Genomic DNA, 19,897 nt, shown 5'->3' with positions numbered 1-19,897 from the left:
TCAAACCACTGCTTGCCAAATGTGGCCACTGGATCCCAAACAGTGGTGCATGCCTGGAGCTCCTTTGGCAACACGAACAAACCACAGCCCAAGTCCTCAGAAAATAAAAAGCAAATTCAGACTTGGTGCTAGAGAGAGAAACCAGGCACATGGGCCTTAGAGCCATGCCGAACAATTCGTGGTCAGCAAAGTATCTTTTATCCATCCTCAACCCCCATCCCCCCCAAACAAACAAACTCCTTGTGGTACACTGGGGGTAGGGGGGTGGGGGTGAGGAATAGCTCCAGGCGGGATTAATAAATAGCTTCTGGAAAGCCACAGGGAAGGGAATCCTTCTCAAAAGATGCAACAGTTTCAGGTCCTAGAGAAAGGTGCTCCTGGTTTCACCTGAACCTTGGCCCTTTCCCCACTGAATAGTAGCCTCCAGGGGTTAGGAAAGAAGCTCCAGAGCTTTCTGGCATTTTAGCAATCTTCATTCCTTGCCCTTGGATGGCAACTCCTATTACTGACCTCCTGGTACCCAGGAGTCATGCCACAGCTATGGGTCAATTACAGTTTATACTTCAGTTCCCTTCTCTGCTGAGCTGTCCTCATTTTCATTGGCACAAAACATGCCATGTATTTGCTTTTTTCCCCAACGTGCCATTTCAGTGCCCCTCCTCCCCAAAAAACAAGAGGGGAAAAAAAAGAACCTTGTTTTTCCTTCCAGAAGTTTCAGAACCATTAAAACTCTTGGTAGGTTTGGAATGGCAGAGAGTGATATGTTTGGGGCTGGAATGGATCCATTTTTCCCCATGGGCTATAACAAAGGTTTCATTTTAAATCTTGACACTGTGCAGCACTCTTTCTGGTTGGAGGTGGGGAGGGGGCTAGCACTTCTCATTACGAGAATAGCAGTGTTCACTCTGCTTGAAAAGCAGCCACAATGGGCAAGTTTCAGAGCCATGTGTCTCCGTGTTGAAAAGCAGTAGAGAGCCAGCACGGAATGACATGACAGAAGTGTCACGTGGGACAGTCCTGCTTCGAAGCTGTGTCTGAGGAAGCCTCTTCCCTGGGGTGGAAATTGAAACAGATCCATTAACTCCCTAGGTCAGACTGGAATCTCAAACGAGCACCAGGTCAAATGTCCACATCTTTTTTTTTTTTTTTTTTTTAATTACAATAAAATCCTCCCTTTGCCTTTCAACTAGTTCAACATGATGAAAACAAAAGTAAACATCAAATACATAAGGATATAAACTAGAATACTTCAATTCTGAGCTACGAGAAGGAAGATGAATCCACTCAGACTACATCAGCTCAGTTAGTAACTGAGGGACGCACAGATAAAAGATCTTTCCTCTGGACTCAATCACAGGGTTTCTAGTTCCCAATTTTGTCACTAAATTGCTGATTTTGGCCTCAGACTACCTGTGAGCAGTTTTATGTTTCTCTTTGCTCCACCCATATCACAGAACAAAAATTATATTAAAGTGGAGATAAATACAACATACAATTTATGTTTAAAGTTTTATAAAATTATAAAAGCAGCAGCAACAGTAGCAGCAGAGGAGGAAGACAGAAAGCATAAGATGGTAATTTATAACAGCAAAAAATTGGAAACAGCCTAAAATGCCCAACAATAGCCGATTATTAAGATGGCACATCCATATAACTGAATTCTGTTTTTTAAAAGTTGTATTACATTTTTAATCATGTGGGGGTAAGTTCAATATATATTAAATGAAAACAGTTTTAAAGTAGTTTAATATCCCTTGTTAAGCATATTTGTAAAAAACAAAAATAAATGTGGGGGGGATATGTATAGAAAAAAAGATAAAAATATATGCCAAATGTTAAGGATGGAAAGTTATCTCTGGATAGTGAGAATATGGGCAATTTTTTATTTCTTCTCTTGTTGGGCTTTCTTAGTATTTTACACTGAGCACTATAGGCAGTAAATAGATTTTCCCTACAATGAATACGTCTGGCCTTTGTATATAAAACATTTATAATTTTAAAAATAAATCAAGACATAAACATTGCATTTTTCACAATTCAAAGACCAAAATAAATATATCAGGCTTTGAATTCCAAGAGACCTTGAAGTTGTGCAAACAGCGTGACTAGGCAAGTAAGTAAAAGTTAAAGTGGTAACTTTAACCAAGGCAATAATGGGAGGCAAAATCATTCTATTTGTCACAAATCAAAAGTCCACAGGCTGCCGGCTTCCCAGCCTCTCTCAGGGGAGTCAAGGCGCAGGTCTGATCAGCCTCTCACCAGGAAAGCAAGCGTCTGTAAGGAACCATATGGGATCCCTGACTCAGTCCCTCTCCTGCGCCTGAGAGGATTCGGTCCCTATCCTTAAAAACTGCAGAAGATACAATAAATTTCAGGATGAGTGTTTACAGACTGCTTTCCGAAATGATCTCTAGAGACACCTTGTCTCATTTGAATGGCCGTTTCAAGAAAGTTGTCTTTCAGACAACACTGGGACCTAAATTGGGAGTGACTCAGACAGTGACTAACTGGGCAGGACCCAACCTCTCCAATGCTGAGGAACACATAGGGGCTAGATGACACTCTCTGCAGAAAAGAATCAAGCTCCTTAACTTTTCTCAACTTCTTAATTTTTAAAAACTAAACAAGATAAGGAGCAATCCAGTAGCAAAACAAAAACAAACCAAACTAAGCCATGTGACAGGGTAAAAACGAGAGGAAAAAAAATTTCATAGTGCTGTAGAACATAAGGACTGGAGTGGACCCTGGACATCATCTATTTAAACTACTGATAAGGAAACTGAAGTCCAAGGAGGCTTTGACTTGTTCCCTCTCGAGGTCTTGTAATTAGTCAGTGGTAAAAAAAAAAACAACAAACTCTTGTTGGCACCTGAGGCCATCTAATGCTCTTTTCCCCTGGACACTGAGGAAGGAGGGCCATGATGCACACAGTAGGCACTCAAGCAGATATGGATGCCATTTGGGACACCTGGCACAGAGAAGACACAGGCCCGGAGAGCAACGTAACCCGGGGCTTTTCTCAAAAGGCAGGCGGGACAGTGGATGTGTCTTCAGCTGCTCCCCATTACAATCTCCTCACTCTTAATTCGTTTTCAACGCCTCCCACATTTCACATCTTCTTGGTAATTAGGCACCAGTCCATGTTGTTGTGTGTGGTTTGGGCTCCCTGCTTTTCTAGTCTTACAGACTACTATACTTCTTTTTTCCCCCAATAGAAGTTACTTCTGTCTCTGCCTTCCAGAATAAATATGGGGCTCAATTCTTTTACCTCTAGGTCTGCACAAGAAGAATACTCATCAAGGGGGCTGGACTGCCTATAATTTACATATATTTTCCTTATGCGAACACGACTGTAACTCATTTTTTATGAAGGTGAAACTAGACTGGACTTATCTTTTTGCCAACAGAATGTGTTACGTGCAAAAATGGAAGAGGTCCTGAAAAATAATCTGGACCACAACAAACCACCTCTGACAAATGAGATAATCTATTCTTTTTCAAAGGCTTCCCGAGAAGAAAATTCCCAAACATCTTCTCTCTGTGAAATTGTCTTACACCTAAACCAAGTCTCTTCAGCTGTAACATAAGCCTATTTTCTCTTACTGTCATCCCACAGGAATCAAAACTATCTGGTTATGACTCTTTTATATTTAAATACAGTTAGGGTACCCCACAGCTGTCTCTAGACCTTTTTTTTTACCTTAATTTTTTTAAGATTTTATTTTTAAGCAATCTCTCCTCCTACTATGGGGCTCGAACCCACAACCCTGAGATCAAGAGTCACATGCTCCACTGACTGAGCCAGCCAGGCACCCCTTACCTTAATTTTCTTAAGATTAATTTCTCCTCTCAGAAATTATTTTCTAGCTTTTAAATCATTATTGTGGTTCTTTCCCTGACATCTTCCAAAATATCTATGAGAATTTTTAAAGACAACAAAAGTAAAGTTCTACCTAATACTTAAACCTGACAAAAATATATCCTAAATATTTCTACGTTCTGGACCAAGATTTATAACTTCTTTAGCCAAAATCTCTAACAGAACAGTGGTTCCCAACCAGGAGCAATTTTTTCCCCCGGAGGGAACATGTGGCATTGTCTGGCGACATTTATAAGTATCATGACTGGTGAGAAGAGGAAGGGACACTATTGGCATGGAGTGGGTAGAAGTCTGGGATGCTGTTAAACCATCATAAGATGTGCATCGTAACGATGCACAGGACAGCCTCCAACAACAGAGAATTCTAAGGCTCAAAATATCAACGGTATGAAGGTTGAAAAATACTGACTTGGAACAACACAGTACATGAACATTTAAAGAAAAAACACAGGAAAATGAGAGAAGGAGAGAAATATGGAGTGGAAAGGTAGTAAGGGAAAGAAAGATTTTTAAAATGATAACTAAAAAAGATAACAAAGAGATAAGGAACCATAGTTCCTATTTTAGGTGCAGCATAACAGTATTTCCTGCTATGATGGGTTAATTTTATGAAACGATATTGGTATCATCTTGCCTACCTTGTAACTGTAGCTTTACATGACTCACTGGTGATTGGACTGGGTCTACTATTACCTCCTAGAACACTAGGAACCTTCTCTCTAGTCTTTCACAACCTATCATTTCTTGTAAAGATTTACTCATTCATTCAGTAAATATGTGCTGTAGGTACCGTATGCCAGGCACTAGGGATACAACAGTGTTGAGTAAAAACTGCCAGAGTAGAGCTTACAAGGTGGGGGGGGGAGGGGGGGGTAGGGAGGAGCTACTGACACACCTGATTTCCTTTTCACGAGTGAATTACTTCACACTTAGTTCTCCTACTAGAGATGCATCTATTGGCACTGCTCTAGGTTTCCCAAGTGATTTCAAAATCAAGAGTACCCCCTGTGCTGGCCATCACTGTCACTCTTGCCCAGGTTGATGACAAATGAGTATGTAATAAGCACACTTTCTAGTTCACCATCCATGGAATAGTGTTTCTTAAAACGGGACAAAGCCTTTCAGCTTCTCCCACTAGGAAAACATTCTAGAGCATCATAGATAAACTTAGAAGGTTATGGCAGAAAGTGAGAGGGAAATACTAACAACAACCTGGGGGATCCATAATCCAAAAGATACCACCTCAAAGGGTAGCTCCTAATAAAACCTCCAATTCAGAAAATACTAAAACGCAGTAGAAGACTGGTCAGAGAGCACTGCCACTTATTCCTCTCCTCGACTACAAGGGCCCTCAGCACACCTCAATTCTGGTATGCAGGCATACATCAGACTTTAGGATCTCTAGTTTTATACAGCAAGGAAAAACTCTGATCCACCAAAGGAATACTCAAAACCTAATCTCTTTCCAGGGACTTAATGCGTGAAGTAACAGGGGTTTTGCACACACCACTTTCCCTGAGATTTATATGTAAAACCATGGCGGATGGGGAAACCATAGAAAAATCTCGGCATTTACAGGGATCAGCAATATGGGGCAGGAGCCTGAGCAGATAAGAAAGGGGTATGGCTCAGAAGGAAGAGAAAATGTTAGAGGAAAGCAAATGTTACCCTCCTCTTTAAGGGAAAATTAATGGACGCTAGTCTCCCTAAGGAGGACCCCTGGGATTGAGTATGACTTCCTTAAGGAGATCACTAGGGGCTGGGCTGAAAGGCAAAGGAAAGAGAAACCAGAGGGACTAGCAGTGGGGGATGGGTGTTTAAAGGGGGCTTTAGTAAAGGTAGAGAAAGAAGAGACAGACGGATGCAGAATAATATTTCCCAAACTTCATGAGCAGAGTGAGTGAAGGGAAGAGAAGGTGGAGCCCTCTAAGAATTCACACCCTGTGCCCTCAGTTACAAACACAGTCTAGTTGCTAACAATATTAAATTCCAAAATGACTTGTAATGTAGGAAAATAAAATAAACATCCTGCACACTTACCCAATCCGGGTAAACAGCTTCCCATGGGCATGGAGAAAACTGAGGATGAACCTTTTGTTCAGCTGCATGGGAAAAAGAGAGAGGAGAAAACAATTAAACTTTCCCCAGTTTCCTGTTACTGAACAGAGTCCCTAGTGACACAATAACCTGGCCAGGGTCTAAGGGGTGGGCACTAGGGATGGGAACCAAATGAACATGCCCAATGTCTCAAACAGACCCAGGGCACATGCCCAACAGCTGCTGATCAGCTGAGCCAACATGACAGCAGGCTCGGTGAGCCGACAGCACCCTCTGCTGGCAGTGGTGCCTCTGTGCAGGGAATGAAGTGATGACTGCCGCTCTCTGAGATCTAGGAGCCAATCTGGCCCCACAATGATGGAAATGAAACAGTGAAAAGGCAGGGGAAATACTCTGATTTTGGTAAGGCCCCAATCTTATTTATAAGCTATTTTTCTACCTACCCAAGAAAGCAGGATTCTTTCGTAACCAAGGATAAGGTAACTAACTAACTCATTTAAAAACCCAGCTTTTAAAACAAAAATTCAAGTTCTAGGTCTGGAACTGAAAATTCAAGTGTCTACAGGGGCCAGGTACAAAACAGGCTGGTGAGGACAGTAGTGCTCTATGGCCGTTCCAGTCCAGGTCTGCTCTTTGTAGGCCCAGTTTTATAATTTCTTCCCCCCTCCCCACCTGCCCCCTTTTAAGGAAAAGTTAAAAGCTAGGTTTTTATATGACACCTTCTGGCTTTTAAATGTTGGCTACTAATGAAAAAAATTTACACATTAGGCAAGTCAAAACATACATTTGCCGGTCCCATCTGGCCCAGGAGCTACCAAATTTATAGTCTTCAGTTCAAGGTTCCAGAAAATCTACTTCTATCAAAACTGAGGAGAAAGATTCCTCTGATCAAACGAAGGAGGTGAGGGAGAGGAACTCAAAGAAAGTGGAGATAATCTGAAAACCAAACCTTGTTGTCACTTTTCCTGGTCTTACAGAACCAAAATGCTCAGGGCCCTGTAGCCAGACAGAAAGAAGGGTCAAGAATCTGATGTCAAGGGGGTGCTCAGGACAAGGAATAGTCCAGCACCCCTGGATACTTCGCCTAACAGGAAAAACTCTTCTGCTTTATCCTCAAATCATGGCAGTTCCATCTACCTCATATGGAAGCTAGATGTGGGAAAAGGAGGATACTCATACCTCACCAATGACTTCAACACCAAACTCTGCATACAAGGTTTTGTCTTTACAAATATCATATTTCACTCATATGTGAAATTTAAGAAACAAAATCGATGAACACAGGGGAAGGGAAGCAAAAATAAGATGAAAACCAAGAGGGAGGCAAACCATAAGAGACTCTTTTTACGCTTATTCGTTATTGAGAGAGAGAGAGCATGAGCAGGGGAGGGGCAGAGAGAGGGGGAGACACAGAATATGAAGCAGGCTCCAGGCTCCTAGCTGTCAACACAGAGACCGACGTGGGGCTAGAACCCACGAACCATGAGATCATGACCTCAGCCGAAGTTGGACGCCCAACCGACTGAGCCACCCAGGCACCCCCGTAAGAGACCCCTAAATACAGAGAACTAACTGAGGGTTGCTGGAAGGGAGATAAGTGGGGGGATGGGCTGAATGGGTAATGGGCACTAAGAGGGGCACTTGTTGGGATGAGCACTGGATGTTATATGTAAGTGATGAATCACTAAATTCTATTCCTGAAAATAAAATAAAATAAAATAAAATAAAATAAAATAAAATAAAATAAAATAAAATAAAATAAAATAAAATAAAATATAAAATAATAAAACAAAACAAAATACTGTTAAAAAAACAAGGCCTTGTCTTTATTTTTGCTTAAACAAAGTATATTTAATCAGCAATACTAGAGCAAACACTGATTAATATAGCTAAAAAGCTCAAGATACTTCATAAATAGTAACCTATCTCTATAGTGAGGTGAGTCAGGGCCAGGGACACTGGGTACCATGAAATGAAGGGAAACTGCTAGAAAACAAAGGAAGTGCTATAAAATAAACTGCCAGTGGTTATACCACTGCTAGTGGCAAAACCTGGGCTAGAATGCAAATCTCTAGATCTACAACAAACCTCTGCCATTTACCTGCTGTGGAATCCCAGGCAACTGATCTAACCTCTCTGAGTTTTTCTTTCTACACAATGTAGGTAACAGTACCCATATGTTAACAGAATGGCACATGAGATAAGGCAAGTAAAAGCATGCTCGACATGTTGTAAACTCAGCTTTTAGCTGAACATTCTCTCCCAATGAATAATAAAGCAAGTGGTAAAATGTGAACAACTGAAGAATCTGGGTGATGGATATACAGAGTTCTTTGGATTATGCTTACAACTTTTCTACAGATATAAAATTATTTCAAAATAAAAAGGCAAAATATGTAAATTCTCTCTATATATTCCAATTTTAACTCAATTATCCCTTTTCCCACAGCTATCAATCATAATCTAGTTAACTCACCCATAACCAGGAAGAATCCTTTATAACTGGTTATATTTATACATACAGCATACTTTGGTAGGCACAGAATGAGGTTAATTCCTCTCATTCAAGCCAATTACCATCCCCAAAGCCCCAAGGCAGCTCAGAAATTTAACCAACTTAAGCCAGCAAATGGCAGAATTAGAACTTGAACTCAGGTCTTCTGATTCCAAAAAAAAGAGCGGGGGGGGGGGGGGGGGGTGGCGCCTGGGTGGCTCAGTCGGTTAAGCGGCCGACTTCAGCTCAGGTCATGATCTCGCAGTCTGTGAGTTCGAGCCCCACATCAGGCTCTGTGCTGACAGCTCGGAGCCTGGCGCCTGCTTCGGATTCTGTGTCTCCCTCTCTCTCTAGCCCTTCCCCATTTGTACTCTGTCTTTCTCGGTCTTTCAAAAATGAATAAATGTAAAAAAAAAAAAAAAAAAAAAAAAAAAATTTTTTTTTTAAAGTTCTCCTTCCCTTATAATGCAAGTAGCTCAGGAAAAGAATGGATGAGCTTATTCATAAAGGAAGGGATGATGAGGGAGTAAGAGTAACTAAAAGCACTTCAGTTTTACTTTTAAGGTTTCCGATTAGGTAGAAAACTCATACTGTATGACCCATAATACCTCCTAGATTAAAATGAGAGCACCAAGAGGCTTTGTTAATATTTTGGTTCTATGTATACTTCCCAAAGACCCTTCACTTAGGATAGTAGATGAAGCCCACTTAAGACCACAATTCATGCTTGCCATTATCATATTTCAACTGTATCTAGTAAAAAGTAGATCTCAACGCATTGTGCTTCAAGTGAGAGTGAAGCGAATCTTAGGGAACTTTTTCAAACTGCACACACATTCTCCCTGAGCTTGGTTAATGAGAACCACTGCTTTATTTTTAGTCTAGAAGTATCTGTCACCCTAAACACAGTTTCTCTCTATAGTCACCAACAATACTTCAAGTCATAAAAAAGCTAAAAAAGCAGATGTGTTCTAGAGAGAGGTAAGGCATGTTATATTGAGGAAATAGATTTGTTACATGTTGATCAACTGTTACTGCATGTAACAATATGAAATCAGCTAGTACTCCTGCAAAATTTTTGGGAAACTTAACTGGTAAGTCCATAGTAGGTAGGAAAGTCTTAGTCTGAACTTCCTCCTTCTCCAACACAGTACCCTGTACTGGTTTCCATTTTGGCAACTTTCTGATTCTGAATACACTCAGGTGTCACTCAGGTACAGAAAGAAGTGTTACTCTTTCAACAGTGAGCGTATCTGCTTCCAGGTCTTCCTCACATATTTACATACTGTTCATCAAAAACTAAAAATGCTTCTTGGGTATAGCCCTAAGAGGACGTTAGAATTATTAAGGGGCTCTTTGCTCTTCAGTTCAAGTTCAAAACCAACTCACTATGGACTCCTGAGCCTCTTATAAACCATCGAAAAGCAATGACCAAAGAGGCATTAATGGCGGCAGCCATTAATGGGTAGGTTCCTGGACCCTCACAATGAAGTCTGTCCTGCCATTAACTATGGAATTGTGAGTAAAATAGTTTGGGTTGTTCCTCAACTATAAAATGGAATTTCCACCACTGACACCACCTAACTCAGAGCTGAAAGGATAAGATGAAATAATACAAATTAAAGCATTCTGAGGTGTAAATGTTTTATACAAGCCCTGGCAATTGTCACTCAGAACTGCCTAAGTGCTCTGTTAACTATGGAGCAAGGAAGGAGAAAGGTGCTCAGAAGCAGCAATACAACACATGAGGAGAGAAGTCTGAAATCTGCCCAATTTCAATTCCTAAATAGTTGCTCCTTCTTCTGAACAGCTGTGTGGAAAACTGAATTTCTGAAAAGTGAATTATTTTAAGAACACTAAGAGTACTCAGTATTAAAAGAAATTCCAATGTGCATTTTTACAGGGTTGTGGGGAGCATAAATTATCATTTTCTTAAACATCTGGAGCACCTCTATAGATATGCCAAGTATTAACAACAACTTTATTAGGTTTTAAAAAGCGGGGGGGCTCTGTCCTCTTAAATAGGAGCCAACATGGGTGGAAACCCAAATTTCAATATTACCTGTCAGTAAATGTCCAGGACTTTCAGAGCATGCAACCAAAGCCCATTTACCGCCTCCCTAAAGCACCGAGATCACAGGGTGCTGGAACATGTGAGTGCCGAAGTGATGCTGTCCACTTTCATCCCTGTGCTCCTCCTATGCCAGGCACAATCAGGCAGAGACCAACAAGACAGGGTCCCCACTGCCAAGGAACTTGCAGTCCAAGAGCAAAAGATAAACAAATAGCATACCAACTTGCCAATTCCCCATTTACGCTCCAAATTCTAAGACAAGGCCTACCGGCTATGAAGGTGTCTGGAAGCACTCTATTTCCCTCCTTGTTACTATACCTCAGCCAGGAAAGTCTTTGGAGGAAGTGAGATCTAGGGAGATGATAAAGAAAGTGAGGAAGGGGGGCCTGGAACACAAGTGTGGAAACCTATCAGTAAGTCAGTGATGCAGTAATCATTTAATGAAGGTAAAAATTATTCATTTAGGACTTTCAGTATTTCTCCTTCCAGGATACATATAAAGAAAGAAGTACAGACAAGCCAAGTAACGTGACTCAAATGCCTCATAGGAAGACAGAGCAAATCAAAATCATGCTCCCATTTCTTACTTGGACCAAAGAGCCACACCAGGGCTGAGGCACAGCAGGGACAGTGATTACTCCTCACCTTTAGTTTCTCCACTCCTGCACCGTTCTGGGCAAAATGACAGCTCAATTAGCTCTAATTAAGCACAAGTTCCATGTAGAGATGTCCTACTTAGACAGCTGGATCTGAGCCATGTGAATTCAAGTGTGAAACGTGCCTCTTAAAACCACCTCTTCCAAGAAATGCACCCCTTGAAACAACGGCTCTCGTCCTCACACTGCAGCTTAGTGCCGCCTCAACACTGTCTTACATTAAAGCAATTTACTTGCTATTACTTCATTATCTCTCCTGAAAGCCAGCAGACCGGAGGGAAATTAGGCTAAATGTCAAATCAGGAGTCAGCTCCAGAAAACCCAGCCAACAAACAGAGGGACAGCAGAACTTAAGAGTCCCCGCTCGGCTCTCAGGAGGGAGAGTGGCACTAGGCATAAGAAGAAGGAACCCCGCTCTTCCTCGTCGACGAGATGGCGGAGCGGTTTGGTGGCAGCGGCCTCGTGGCAGACGCAGACGCAGACATGCAGCCCTTTGTGAAGACCCTGACGGGCAAGACCACCACCCGTGAGGTCGAGCCCAGTGACACCACTGAGAATGTCAGAGCCAAAATCCAAAACAAAAGAGGGCATCTCGCGTGACCAACAGCATCTGACTTTTGTGGGCAAACAGCAGGATGATGGCTGCACTCTCTCAGGCTACGATATCCAGAAAGAGTCGAGCCTGCACTTGGTGCTTTGTCTGCGAGGTGGCATCTCTGAGCCTTCCCTCGCCAGCTGGCCCAGAAACACAACTGCAACAAGACAATCTGCCGTGAGAGTTAGGCTCACCTGCACCCCTGCGCTGTCACTGCTGCAAGATGTGCGGCCACACCAACAACCTGAGCTCCAAGAAGGTCAAGTGAAGCCCCTCCACTGGCTCTTCCTTTGTCCCCAGGGAGGCCTCCTGCCTGAGCCCCAAAGCCCTGGGACTGTAATAAAGTTTCCCTTTCAGGGAAAAAAGGGGGGGCGGGTGGAGAAGGAACCCTGAGTTTGTGACTATTCTACATTTACCGCTCATTTGTTTATTGGGGAAAGGGATGAGTACAGAATGATATGAACAGAGACCACTAATCTTAGAATTAAAGACCTGGGTTCAAACTCTGGTTGTGCCATTTATTTGCTATATAACTGCTGAGTAGTCAGATCAACTTTCTAAGGCTGTTTCTTCAACTATAAAATGAGAAGGCTGAGTGAGATCAGTGATGGTAATTCTACAACCCTGAGTGTGTGTGCATCACAAGAAAAGCTTTTGTTAAAAAACAGATTCCCCAGTCCTACAGAATCAGAATCCTCGGGGAGGGGAGAAGGTCACTGCGAATCAGCATTTTTAAAAGGTCTCCACGTAATTCTGAAAGGCAGCCAGACTTACGAACCACTGGGCTAGATCAGGGGTCAGCAAACTACAGCCCGAAGGTCAACAGATAGAATGCCACCTGTTTCTATATGGACCATGAGCTAAGAATGTTTTTTATACTGTTTTCATGGTTGAAAAAAATTCAAAAGAATATTTCATGACACACGAAAATTATATGAAATTTAAATTTCAGCATCCACAAATAAAGTTCTATTGAAATACAGCCACACTCACTTGTTTATATCTTGTCTGTGGTAACCCCCCTACAAAGGACAAGGTGAATAGCTTTGGCAGAGAGTGTATGGCCCCAAGACCTATAGTATTTATCATCTGGCCCTTTACAGAAAAAAAGTTTGCTGATCCCTGGGCTAGATCTAGAACACTGCGGTCTCAAAAGTTTTTCTACCTGCAGAACACTTGAGAGCTACCACACACATCTACTGGAAACAGTAATGTTTCTCATGGGCTGAGAGGTGAAGAAGGGTAGTGAGGAGGAGTGTGGTTTAAGAGAATCTCCACCTCCCGGGGTACTCTGATACCTACTTACCTCCTACCACCTCAGGGGAACCACCAACCTATAGTGTTCCGGCCAATTCTAAAAGCCCACAAATGTATGATTCTAACTAAATCTAACCTTTCTTAATTTTGAGTAAGCACCATCCTATTTGATGATAGGACCCCCCCCAAAACAGACAAATAAACAAACAAACAAACCACCAAATGACCAAAGACTTCTGTTCTCAAAACTTTTGAACTCAAATGCCCCAAAGGCTTCAAAGAAATATAAATGGGGCCCTCCACGTTTTCACCTTCAATGCCACTATGGGGCTAAGTGACCAAGTGGAAACAGTACACCCCCAAAGCCAATCAAGTTTTTCTTAGGCCAGAGGGCCCTTGGACACTTCCCAAAACATCCGTAATCGAGGGAAAGTGCCAGATTAAGGTTTATGAATCCATGTGCTGTGGTCTGACGATCTGTAACAACCAGCTCAAAAGTGCCACCAGCTTGACATCCCAAGGTATACAGAGAGAGAAAGTTCAGCCAAAGGGCAGCACTGTTGCTCTGACTGGACTACTTTCTGAATGACTCTTCTTTCTGACTCATCTCTCTCAGCGCCTGGGAACTCTCATGCCCATCCACCCGAAAAGTAGGTGAGCTGGGACACCTTGTGTCTGCACTGCGTAAAGTAAGAGAGAAGAAGAAACGGCTGAATCTCCCACTCAGTGATCAGGTGGGCAACGAGAAAAACAGTTCTCTAAAGGCACATACGCAAGCTCAAACCCATCTTAGAAACTAATTGGCCAACTGAGTGTGAGAGTGGAAAGGTCATCTATTCATTCAACAAAAACTTACTTGCCACCTTCTGTGAACATGACACTGCCCAAACTATGAACAAAGGCAGACATGATCCCTGCTCTGCCCAAACTATGAACAAAGGCAGGGATGATCCCTGCTCTGTGGGTGACACAATTATAAAGTACCACGATTAGGGATGTACAGGATGCTCTGTACCTCCACAGCAGGAGCATTAGAGACCTCAGAGGAAGAGATCCTTGAGTTGAAACCTGATGGCTGAGTAAACAGTTTTGGAGCAGGTAGGGTATCTTGTCTATGTGACATGATCAAATGGAACAGCATGTGTGCTGGTCCCAAGAGTGGTATGTGGTAGAGTGGCATGGCCAGGTGGGTGATTTTCCAAGAATGAGGCTGGAGATACAGGCTGAGCCAAACTGTACAAGTTGTACTCCTTATTAAACAGTCTGATCTTAATTAAGCTACTGAAAAGTGTTGAGCAGGGAAGCGACATGAACAAACCTCCATTTTTGAAAAGACACTCTGGCTACTGTTTAGAAATTTTAGTTTTCTAAGGGGTAACTGGCCAGGGTCAAATGTGCGGAGGCCAGGAGACCCCTTAAGAAGCTGCTGCAATCACTCCTCAATGGTAAGGGAGATGGAAAAGAAAGGGAAGGTAAAGGAAGTAGTCATTCCACACTCATCGACAATCATGATGCCATCCCTAAGTCCCAGGGGTTCTAGTTCTAAAGAACTCAATCTATAGAGACCAGCAGTGGCCCAGAACCAAGTATGAGTCTTTAGAAAAAGTCCCAAACTAAATGAAACACTGATTTCACTTTTAGAGATAATTTGGATATTTTATTTCCTTTCAATATTTTTAAATGGCCTAGCATGGTATTTGGTACCTTATTACATATTCAGTAAGTGGTTGCTGAATGAAGAACATATAAAACACAGAGATTTAAAAGTGATTAAATAGGCTATCCAGGTACTACATATAAAAAACTCCCAAGAAAAACAGTGCAGTACTAATATTAATGCTGTAGGGAAATAACACGTTCATCACTATTTATGAGAATTTAAATCTATTTCTTTTTGGAGGGTAATTATGACAAAACCCAAACAAAAGTAGTCAAAGAAAATCAGAGTTCTATCAGGAATTAAGGAATATGATCCTGAGTAACAGCAGCTCCATCTGCTACATTCCAGCCCAAGAGATGGGACAAAAAGAGACCACAGTTAACATCAGAATAAAAGTCAAAGTTCAGGGCACCCAGCTGGCTCAGTTGGTGGAGCACATGACTCTTGATTTCAGGGTTGTAAGTTCAAGTCCCACATTTGGTGGGTGTAGAGATTACTTAAAAATAAAATCCTGGGGCGCTTGGGTGGCTCAGTCAGTTAAGCACCCAACTCTTGGTTTCGACTCATGATCTCATGGTTCGTGAGTTCGAGCCCTGCATCGGGCTCTGTGCTGACCTGTGTGCAGCACAGAGTGCAGTGCAGAGCCTGCTTGGGATTCTCTCTCTCTCCCCCTCTCTCTGCCCCTCCCCTGCTTGCTCCCCCCCTCAAAATAAATAAACTTAAAAAAATTTTAATAAAAATAAAAAAATAAAATCTGAACACACAAAAAAAGCCATAGTCCTTACAGTCTCCTATAAAAGGCCTATGTAATACTCACTCTCCACTCCTGTTGCCTCCTATCCCTTGAATGTGCCAAGCATGCTTCCAGTTGTGTCCCTAGTCCAAGGGTTCCTAAACTTTATAGCATAATGGAATGGCGTGCAAATCTTTTAAAAATACAGATGCCTGGCCTCCATCCCCAGACACTGATTTAATTCCCACAGTGACACCTGGGGGTGTGACCTGAGCATTGGGATTTTTAAAAACTCCCCAGGCGATTATACTGTGCAGTAAAGTTTGAGCAGCACTGCTCAAGCTTATCCTGTTTTTATAGCACTTATCACCGATTTACACACACACACACACACCATGACAGTGAGGATTCTGTGTACTTGGTTCACAACAGTGGGCTTAAAAAAGGTAATCAATAAATATACTTGGTGAATAAATAGGCTTTCTAGTCTGGCCTTTGGCTGTTTCTCCCGCCTCTACCCTTGCTGATACGGCCTACCTTTCAGCAACAAAGAATTATTCGTGGTGCCCAAAACTCATCATGTTCCTTCTGTCTACCCCAATCTCTATCTAAACCCTTCTCATGTACTCCTTTCTATATCTAGTACAGTCCTACTTTTCCTTGCTCTGCCTGTCCTCTACCTCCAGGCTGAACCTTACACCTTATCCTGCAGCCTCAGAGAGTGTTTCATTCGCCACAGTACATCTTACATACATCCGTGTCTGTCTTTAGACCAGCTCTGTCCATAGAACTTCCTGTCCAGGACGACAGATATGTTCCTTATCTTCACAGACCAATACAGCAGCCACTAGCCACATATGGGTAATAAGTATCTGAAAGGTGGCTAGTGTGACTAAGAAACTAAAATTTTAACTGTGTTTCACTTTAATTAATCTAAATAGCCAGTATGGCTACTACCGTACTGGTCGGCACAGCTCTAGACCATGACATCCTTTAGTTCATGATTCACTTCTATAACCCAGGACACAGAAATTATCAATAGTGATGGAGAGGTAAATAGAGAGATGGATGGACGTGAGAGAGTCGGTTCTAAAGATCATAACACTCATACTTTTACAATTTCTGGCTTGTCATGTAATAGGAGGAAAAGACATACTTTGAAGCATAAATAAGGCTCAGCCAATGAGAACAAAGAATTGAAAGAACCTATCCAGTATTCTACCCAGCTTATAACCCACACGATGGGGGGCAAGGGTGGGGTGGGGGGAGTGTGGCCTAACACCTAATTGGACTGTACCTTTCAGAAGCTCAGGGACAGTCCCCAACTGAGGACAGGTTGAATTTACACTCTGTGCTTTAGGAGTTAAAAGTATCCCAAGCTACTCAAACACAATTTAGACAGTAAGAACTCAAGTTTTGTAACTGAACAAAACAAGTGTGACACACCCAAGCACCTTAACAATAATAATCCAAACTTCTACAACACCTTCTATACGTATGGCACTGTTCTAAGCACCTTGTCTATTAATGTATTTAACCTTACAACAATGCTGTGAGTTTAGTAATACTATAAATTCTATATTACGGATGAGAAAATAGAGCACAGAGAGGTTACGTGACTTGCCCAAAGTTAACCCAGGCAGTCTGACTCCAGACTCTGAGCTCTTCCATCTTTCACCTTTAAAACAGGCAACCTTTTTTCTGTCTTTTTTTTAAGTTTATTTATTTTCAGGGAGAGCATGAGTGGGGAAGGGGCAGAGAGAGAGAGAGGGAGACAGAGAGAATCGCAAGCAGACTCCACACTGTCCACATGGAGCCTGATGCAGGGCTCAAACCCACGAACAGTGAGATCATGACCAGAGCCGAAGTCGGACGCCTGACCATCTGAGCCACCCAGGCGCCTCAAAGAAAGCAACCTTTTGGGCAGAAACAAGACAGACACCAAGGATGTTTACAAAGGCCAAAAGCTAAAGCAACCCCAAGCAAAAACCCACCAATGGTTCCAGCTATCACTCACTGAGACCACTAGTTCAAAGTCTTACAGATTAAGGGAAATAGATACTTCCAGTCCAGATCCTATCCTGCAAGTCAGTGGAAGCCCTTAACAAACGCACCCCAGGATAACGCCGGCCAGAAGACAGAAAAGAGAAAAGTAGGTAAGAGCTTGCTTTCCATAACAGTAAAACAGCAATAATAAAACTAGTAAAACAAAAACCCTAACATTTTCTCTAGACAGATCCACAATCTGCCTGGTTAATAGAGAAATAGTTCTTCAAGAGTCAGAGAACGTATGTACATTCACACACCATCATCAAGGGACGGTGCATAATCCAGAAAAAATATCTGAAAACATACTCTCCTGCCCACCCACCTACCACAATACAGGAAAACCCCCGAATCTCTCAGGAAAGGGAGGAGCACGAACTAATCTAAGAACCCAAAGGAGAACAAAGCTTCAGTTTAAGAAAGATGTGGTCACAAAGAAGGTTTCGCAAACCACTCTGCTGTGGGTACCAAAAAGCAAATAATCAGCACACAGGGAGCTCTGGCAACCTCATGCAAGCTTCAGATTTAAGCAGGGCACCAAATAAGGGAAGGATTCTGGTGCGTCAACTCGTAGGAAAAGTGTTTCAAGTTAAAAATGGTTATTCAGGTTTGGATGCAAACTTCTGTATCTGTTCTTTATCAACAGAGGCACCTCTACCTCACTGTCAGCTAGCAGCAAAAAGAGAAGAAAACTGGGTTTGCCTAGCTAGCAAAAAGAGAATAAAAATGGGTTACACTCAGACAACGTGACCTGGTACAGCCTGGCACTTACCTGGACGCCAAAGACAAGGCTATAAACATGGCAGCACGGGACTTCTGGGACGCCACATCCCAGCTGGATCCAAGCGTCTCCAGAAGCAGGCAGGCCATGATGTCACTCCCCCCCCCCCACCCCCCCAACAGCCAGATAGTTCGACATTAAGGCCAAACCACAGCACTTTTGGTGAGAGACTCAGTTTCACTGTGACTGGAGGCAAGGCCTGCTTCCATCTGGTTTTTTGTCAGTCATGTCTCTTTTGGACTTGTTCCCAAGACCCAAAATATCTAGTTCAAAACGATAGGGCAAACACCTTCAAAATCTCTGATCTTTACTCCAGTTCTCCTTTCCTCTCAAAAAAAAAAAAAAAAAAAAAAAAAAATTCTTATGCATACCAGAAAGCATTAGCAAGGGAAAACATAAGCATTAACTTCTTCCTCACTTATTTACAATGCTCTATCCCTGTCACTATTCCTGCTAAATGTATGGGGGAAATCTGAGTTTAGAGTTAAAAAGGAAGAAAAGAACAAAAGTGACATGAGTCAAAAAGCAATTACTCTGCTGGTTACAAAAGTATATGCTTAGTTTGTGACAATTTATCAAACTGTATGGCTTCTTTTTTTTTAATGTTTATTTATTTTTGAGGGAGAGAGAGCACAAGTGGGAGAGGGGCAGAGAAAGGAGACACAGAATCTGAAGCAGGCTCCAGCACCAAGCCCGATGTGGGGCTCAAACTCACAAACTGTGAGATCGTGACCTGAGCTGACGTTGACACTTGACCGACTAAACCACCCAGGTGCCCCAAATGTATGGCTTTGATATGTACACTTTTCTGTATGTATATTATAATGAGATTTTTTAAAAATTACCGCAACTTTTTCGGCTGTTCCACAAAAAGCCTTTATTCCATAGCCAATACCCTTTGCCCCAAAAGTCCTAACCCCCACACCAAGATTCTAACTCTGAGGTGGCAGAAATGAAGGTGACTGTGCTAAAAGTTTGGGGCTCCATCTAAGTGCAGAAAGCTACACTGGTGTTAAAGACCAGATCAGCTGATGGCGTAGATATATTTGTTTTACAGATGTAGAAACAAAGAAAGAGATTAAAAAATGTGTTCTCAGAAATAAAAAAACAATTTAGGAATGTATCCAGAAGATGTAACTCCTAGTCTCCATTAGCCACAAGGGACAGCTTACTGGGGATGCCAAGGGCATGCATCTATTAGTACCTTAATCAACCAAAGTGACCAATATGTCACTTTGAAGTATTTTAAAAGCCATACTGTTTTACAGATCTGTCCAGAACTCTAAAGGAAAATCTGCCAAAAAAAAAATTCCTCAGAGAGAATGTCAACCGACTTACACATAGTTTGCTTTACAAATTAGGACCTAGTATCTCAGACATTTGTGGCACAATTCAGCTCAAAATCTCATTAGACAGAGTAAAGTTGCAGCATCCTTACCAAGAAACACCCCAGAAAAATGCAAACCCATAGACGGTATCATCCCAACTCCTCATTCCCACATGTTCAGCAGTTGCAGTCCTACTGTGCGTGTGCAGGGCAAGAACAGAACTTTTATTGCCAATGGTTACCACATAAAGCATAACTTATTCCTAAGCCAAACCGACGCTGGCTCAGAAAGCTTCCCAGAATGATGGAAGGCATGACTTTAGGATGACTCAACTT

At 42.2% G+C, this 19,897-nt stretch overlaps 1 protein-coding gene and 1 pseudogene across 4 annotated transcripts in view; one reads left to right on the top strand and one right to left on the bottom strand.

The window, feature by feature from the left end:
• SMG6 (SMG6 nonsense mediated mRNA decay factor) overlaps nucleotides 1-19,897 on the bottom strand; it is a 226,478-nt gene that overhangs the window by 171,654 nt on the left and 34,927 nt on the right. For all 4 annotated transcript variants that reach the window (XM_060646929.3, XM_060646932.3, XM_060646930.3 and 1 more), the window contains exon 9: nucleotides 5,921-5,982. In XM_060646929.3, coding sequence (XP_060502912.1) covers nucleotides 5,921-5,982 — 62 coding nt within the window. The remainder of the gene's footprint in view (nucleotides 1-5,920; nucleotides 5,983-19,897) is intronic.
• LOC132688154 (ubiquitin-ribosomal protein eL40 fusion protein pseudogene) lies at nucleotides 11,507-12,309 on the top strand (annotated as a pseudogene).

This window comes from Panthera onca, chromosome E1 (assembly GCF_046562875.1).
Source record: "Panthera onca isolate mPanOnc1 chromosome E1, mPanOnc1 haplotype 2, whole genome shotgun sequence".
NCBI lineage: Eukaryota > Metazoa > Chordata > Mammalia > Carnivora > Felidae > Panthera > Panthera onca.
The sequence above is the reverse complement of the archived record's forward strand: the minus strand, read 5'-3'. Positions and strand labels throughout refer to the sequence as shown.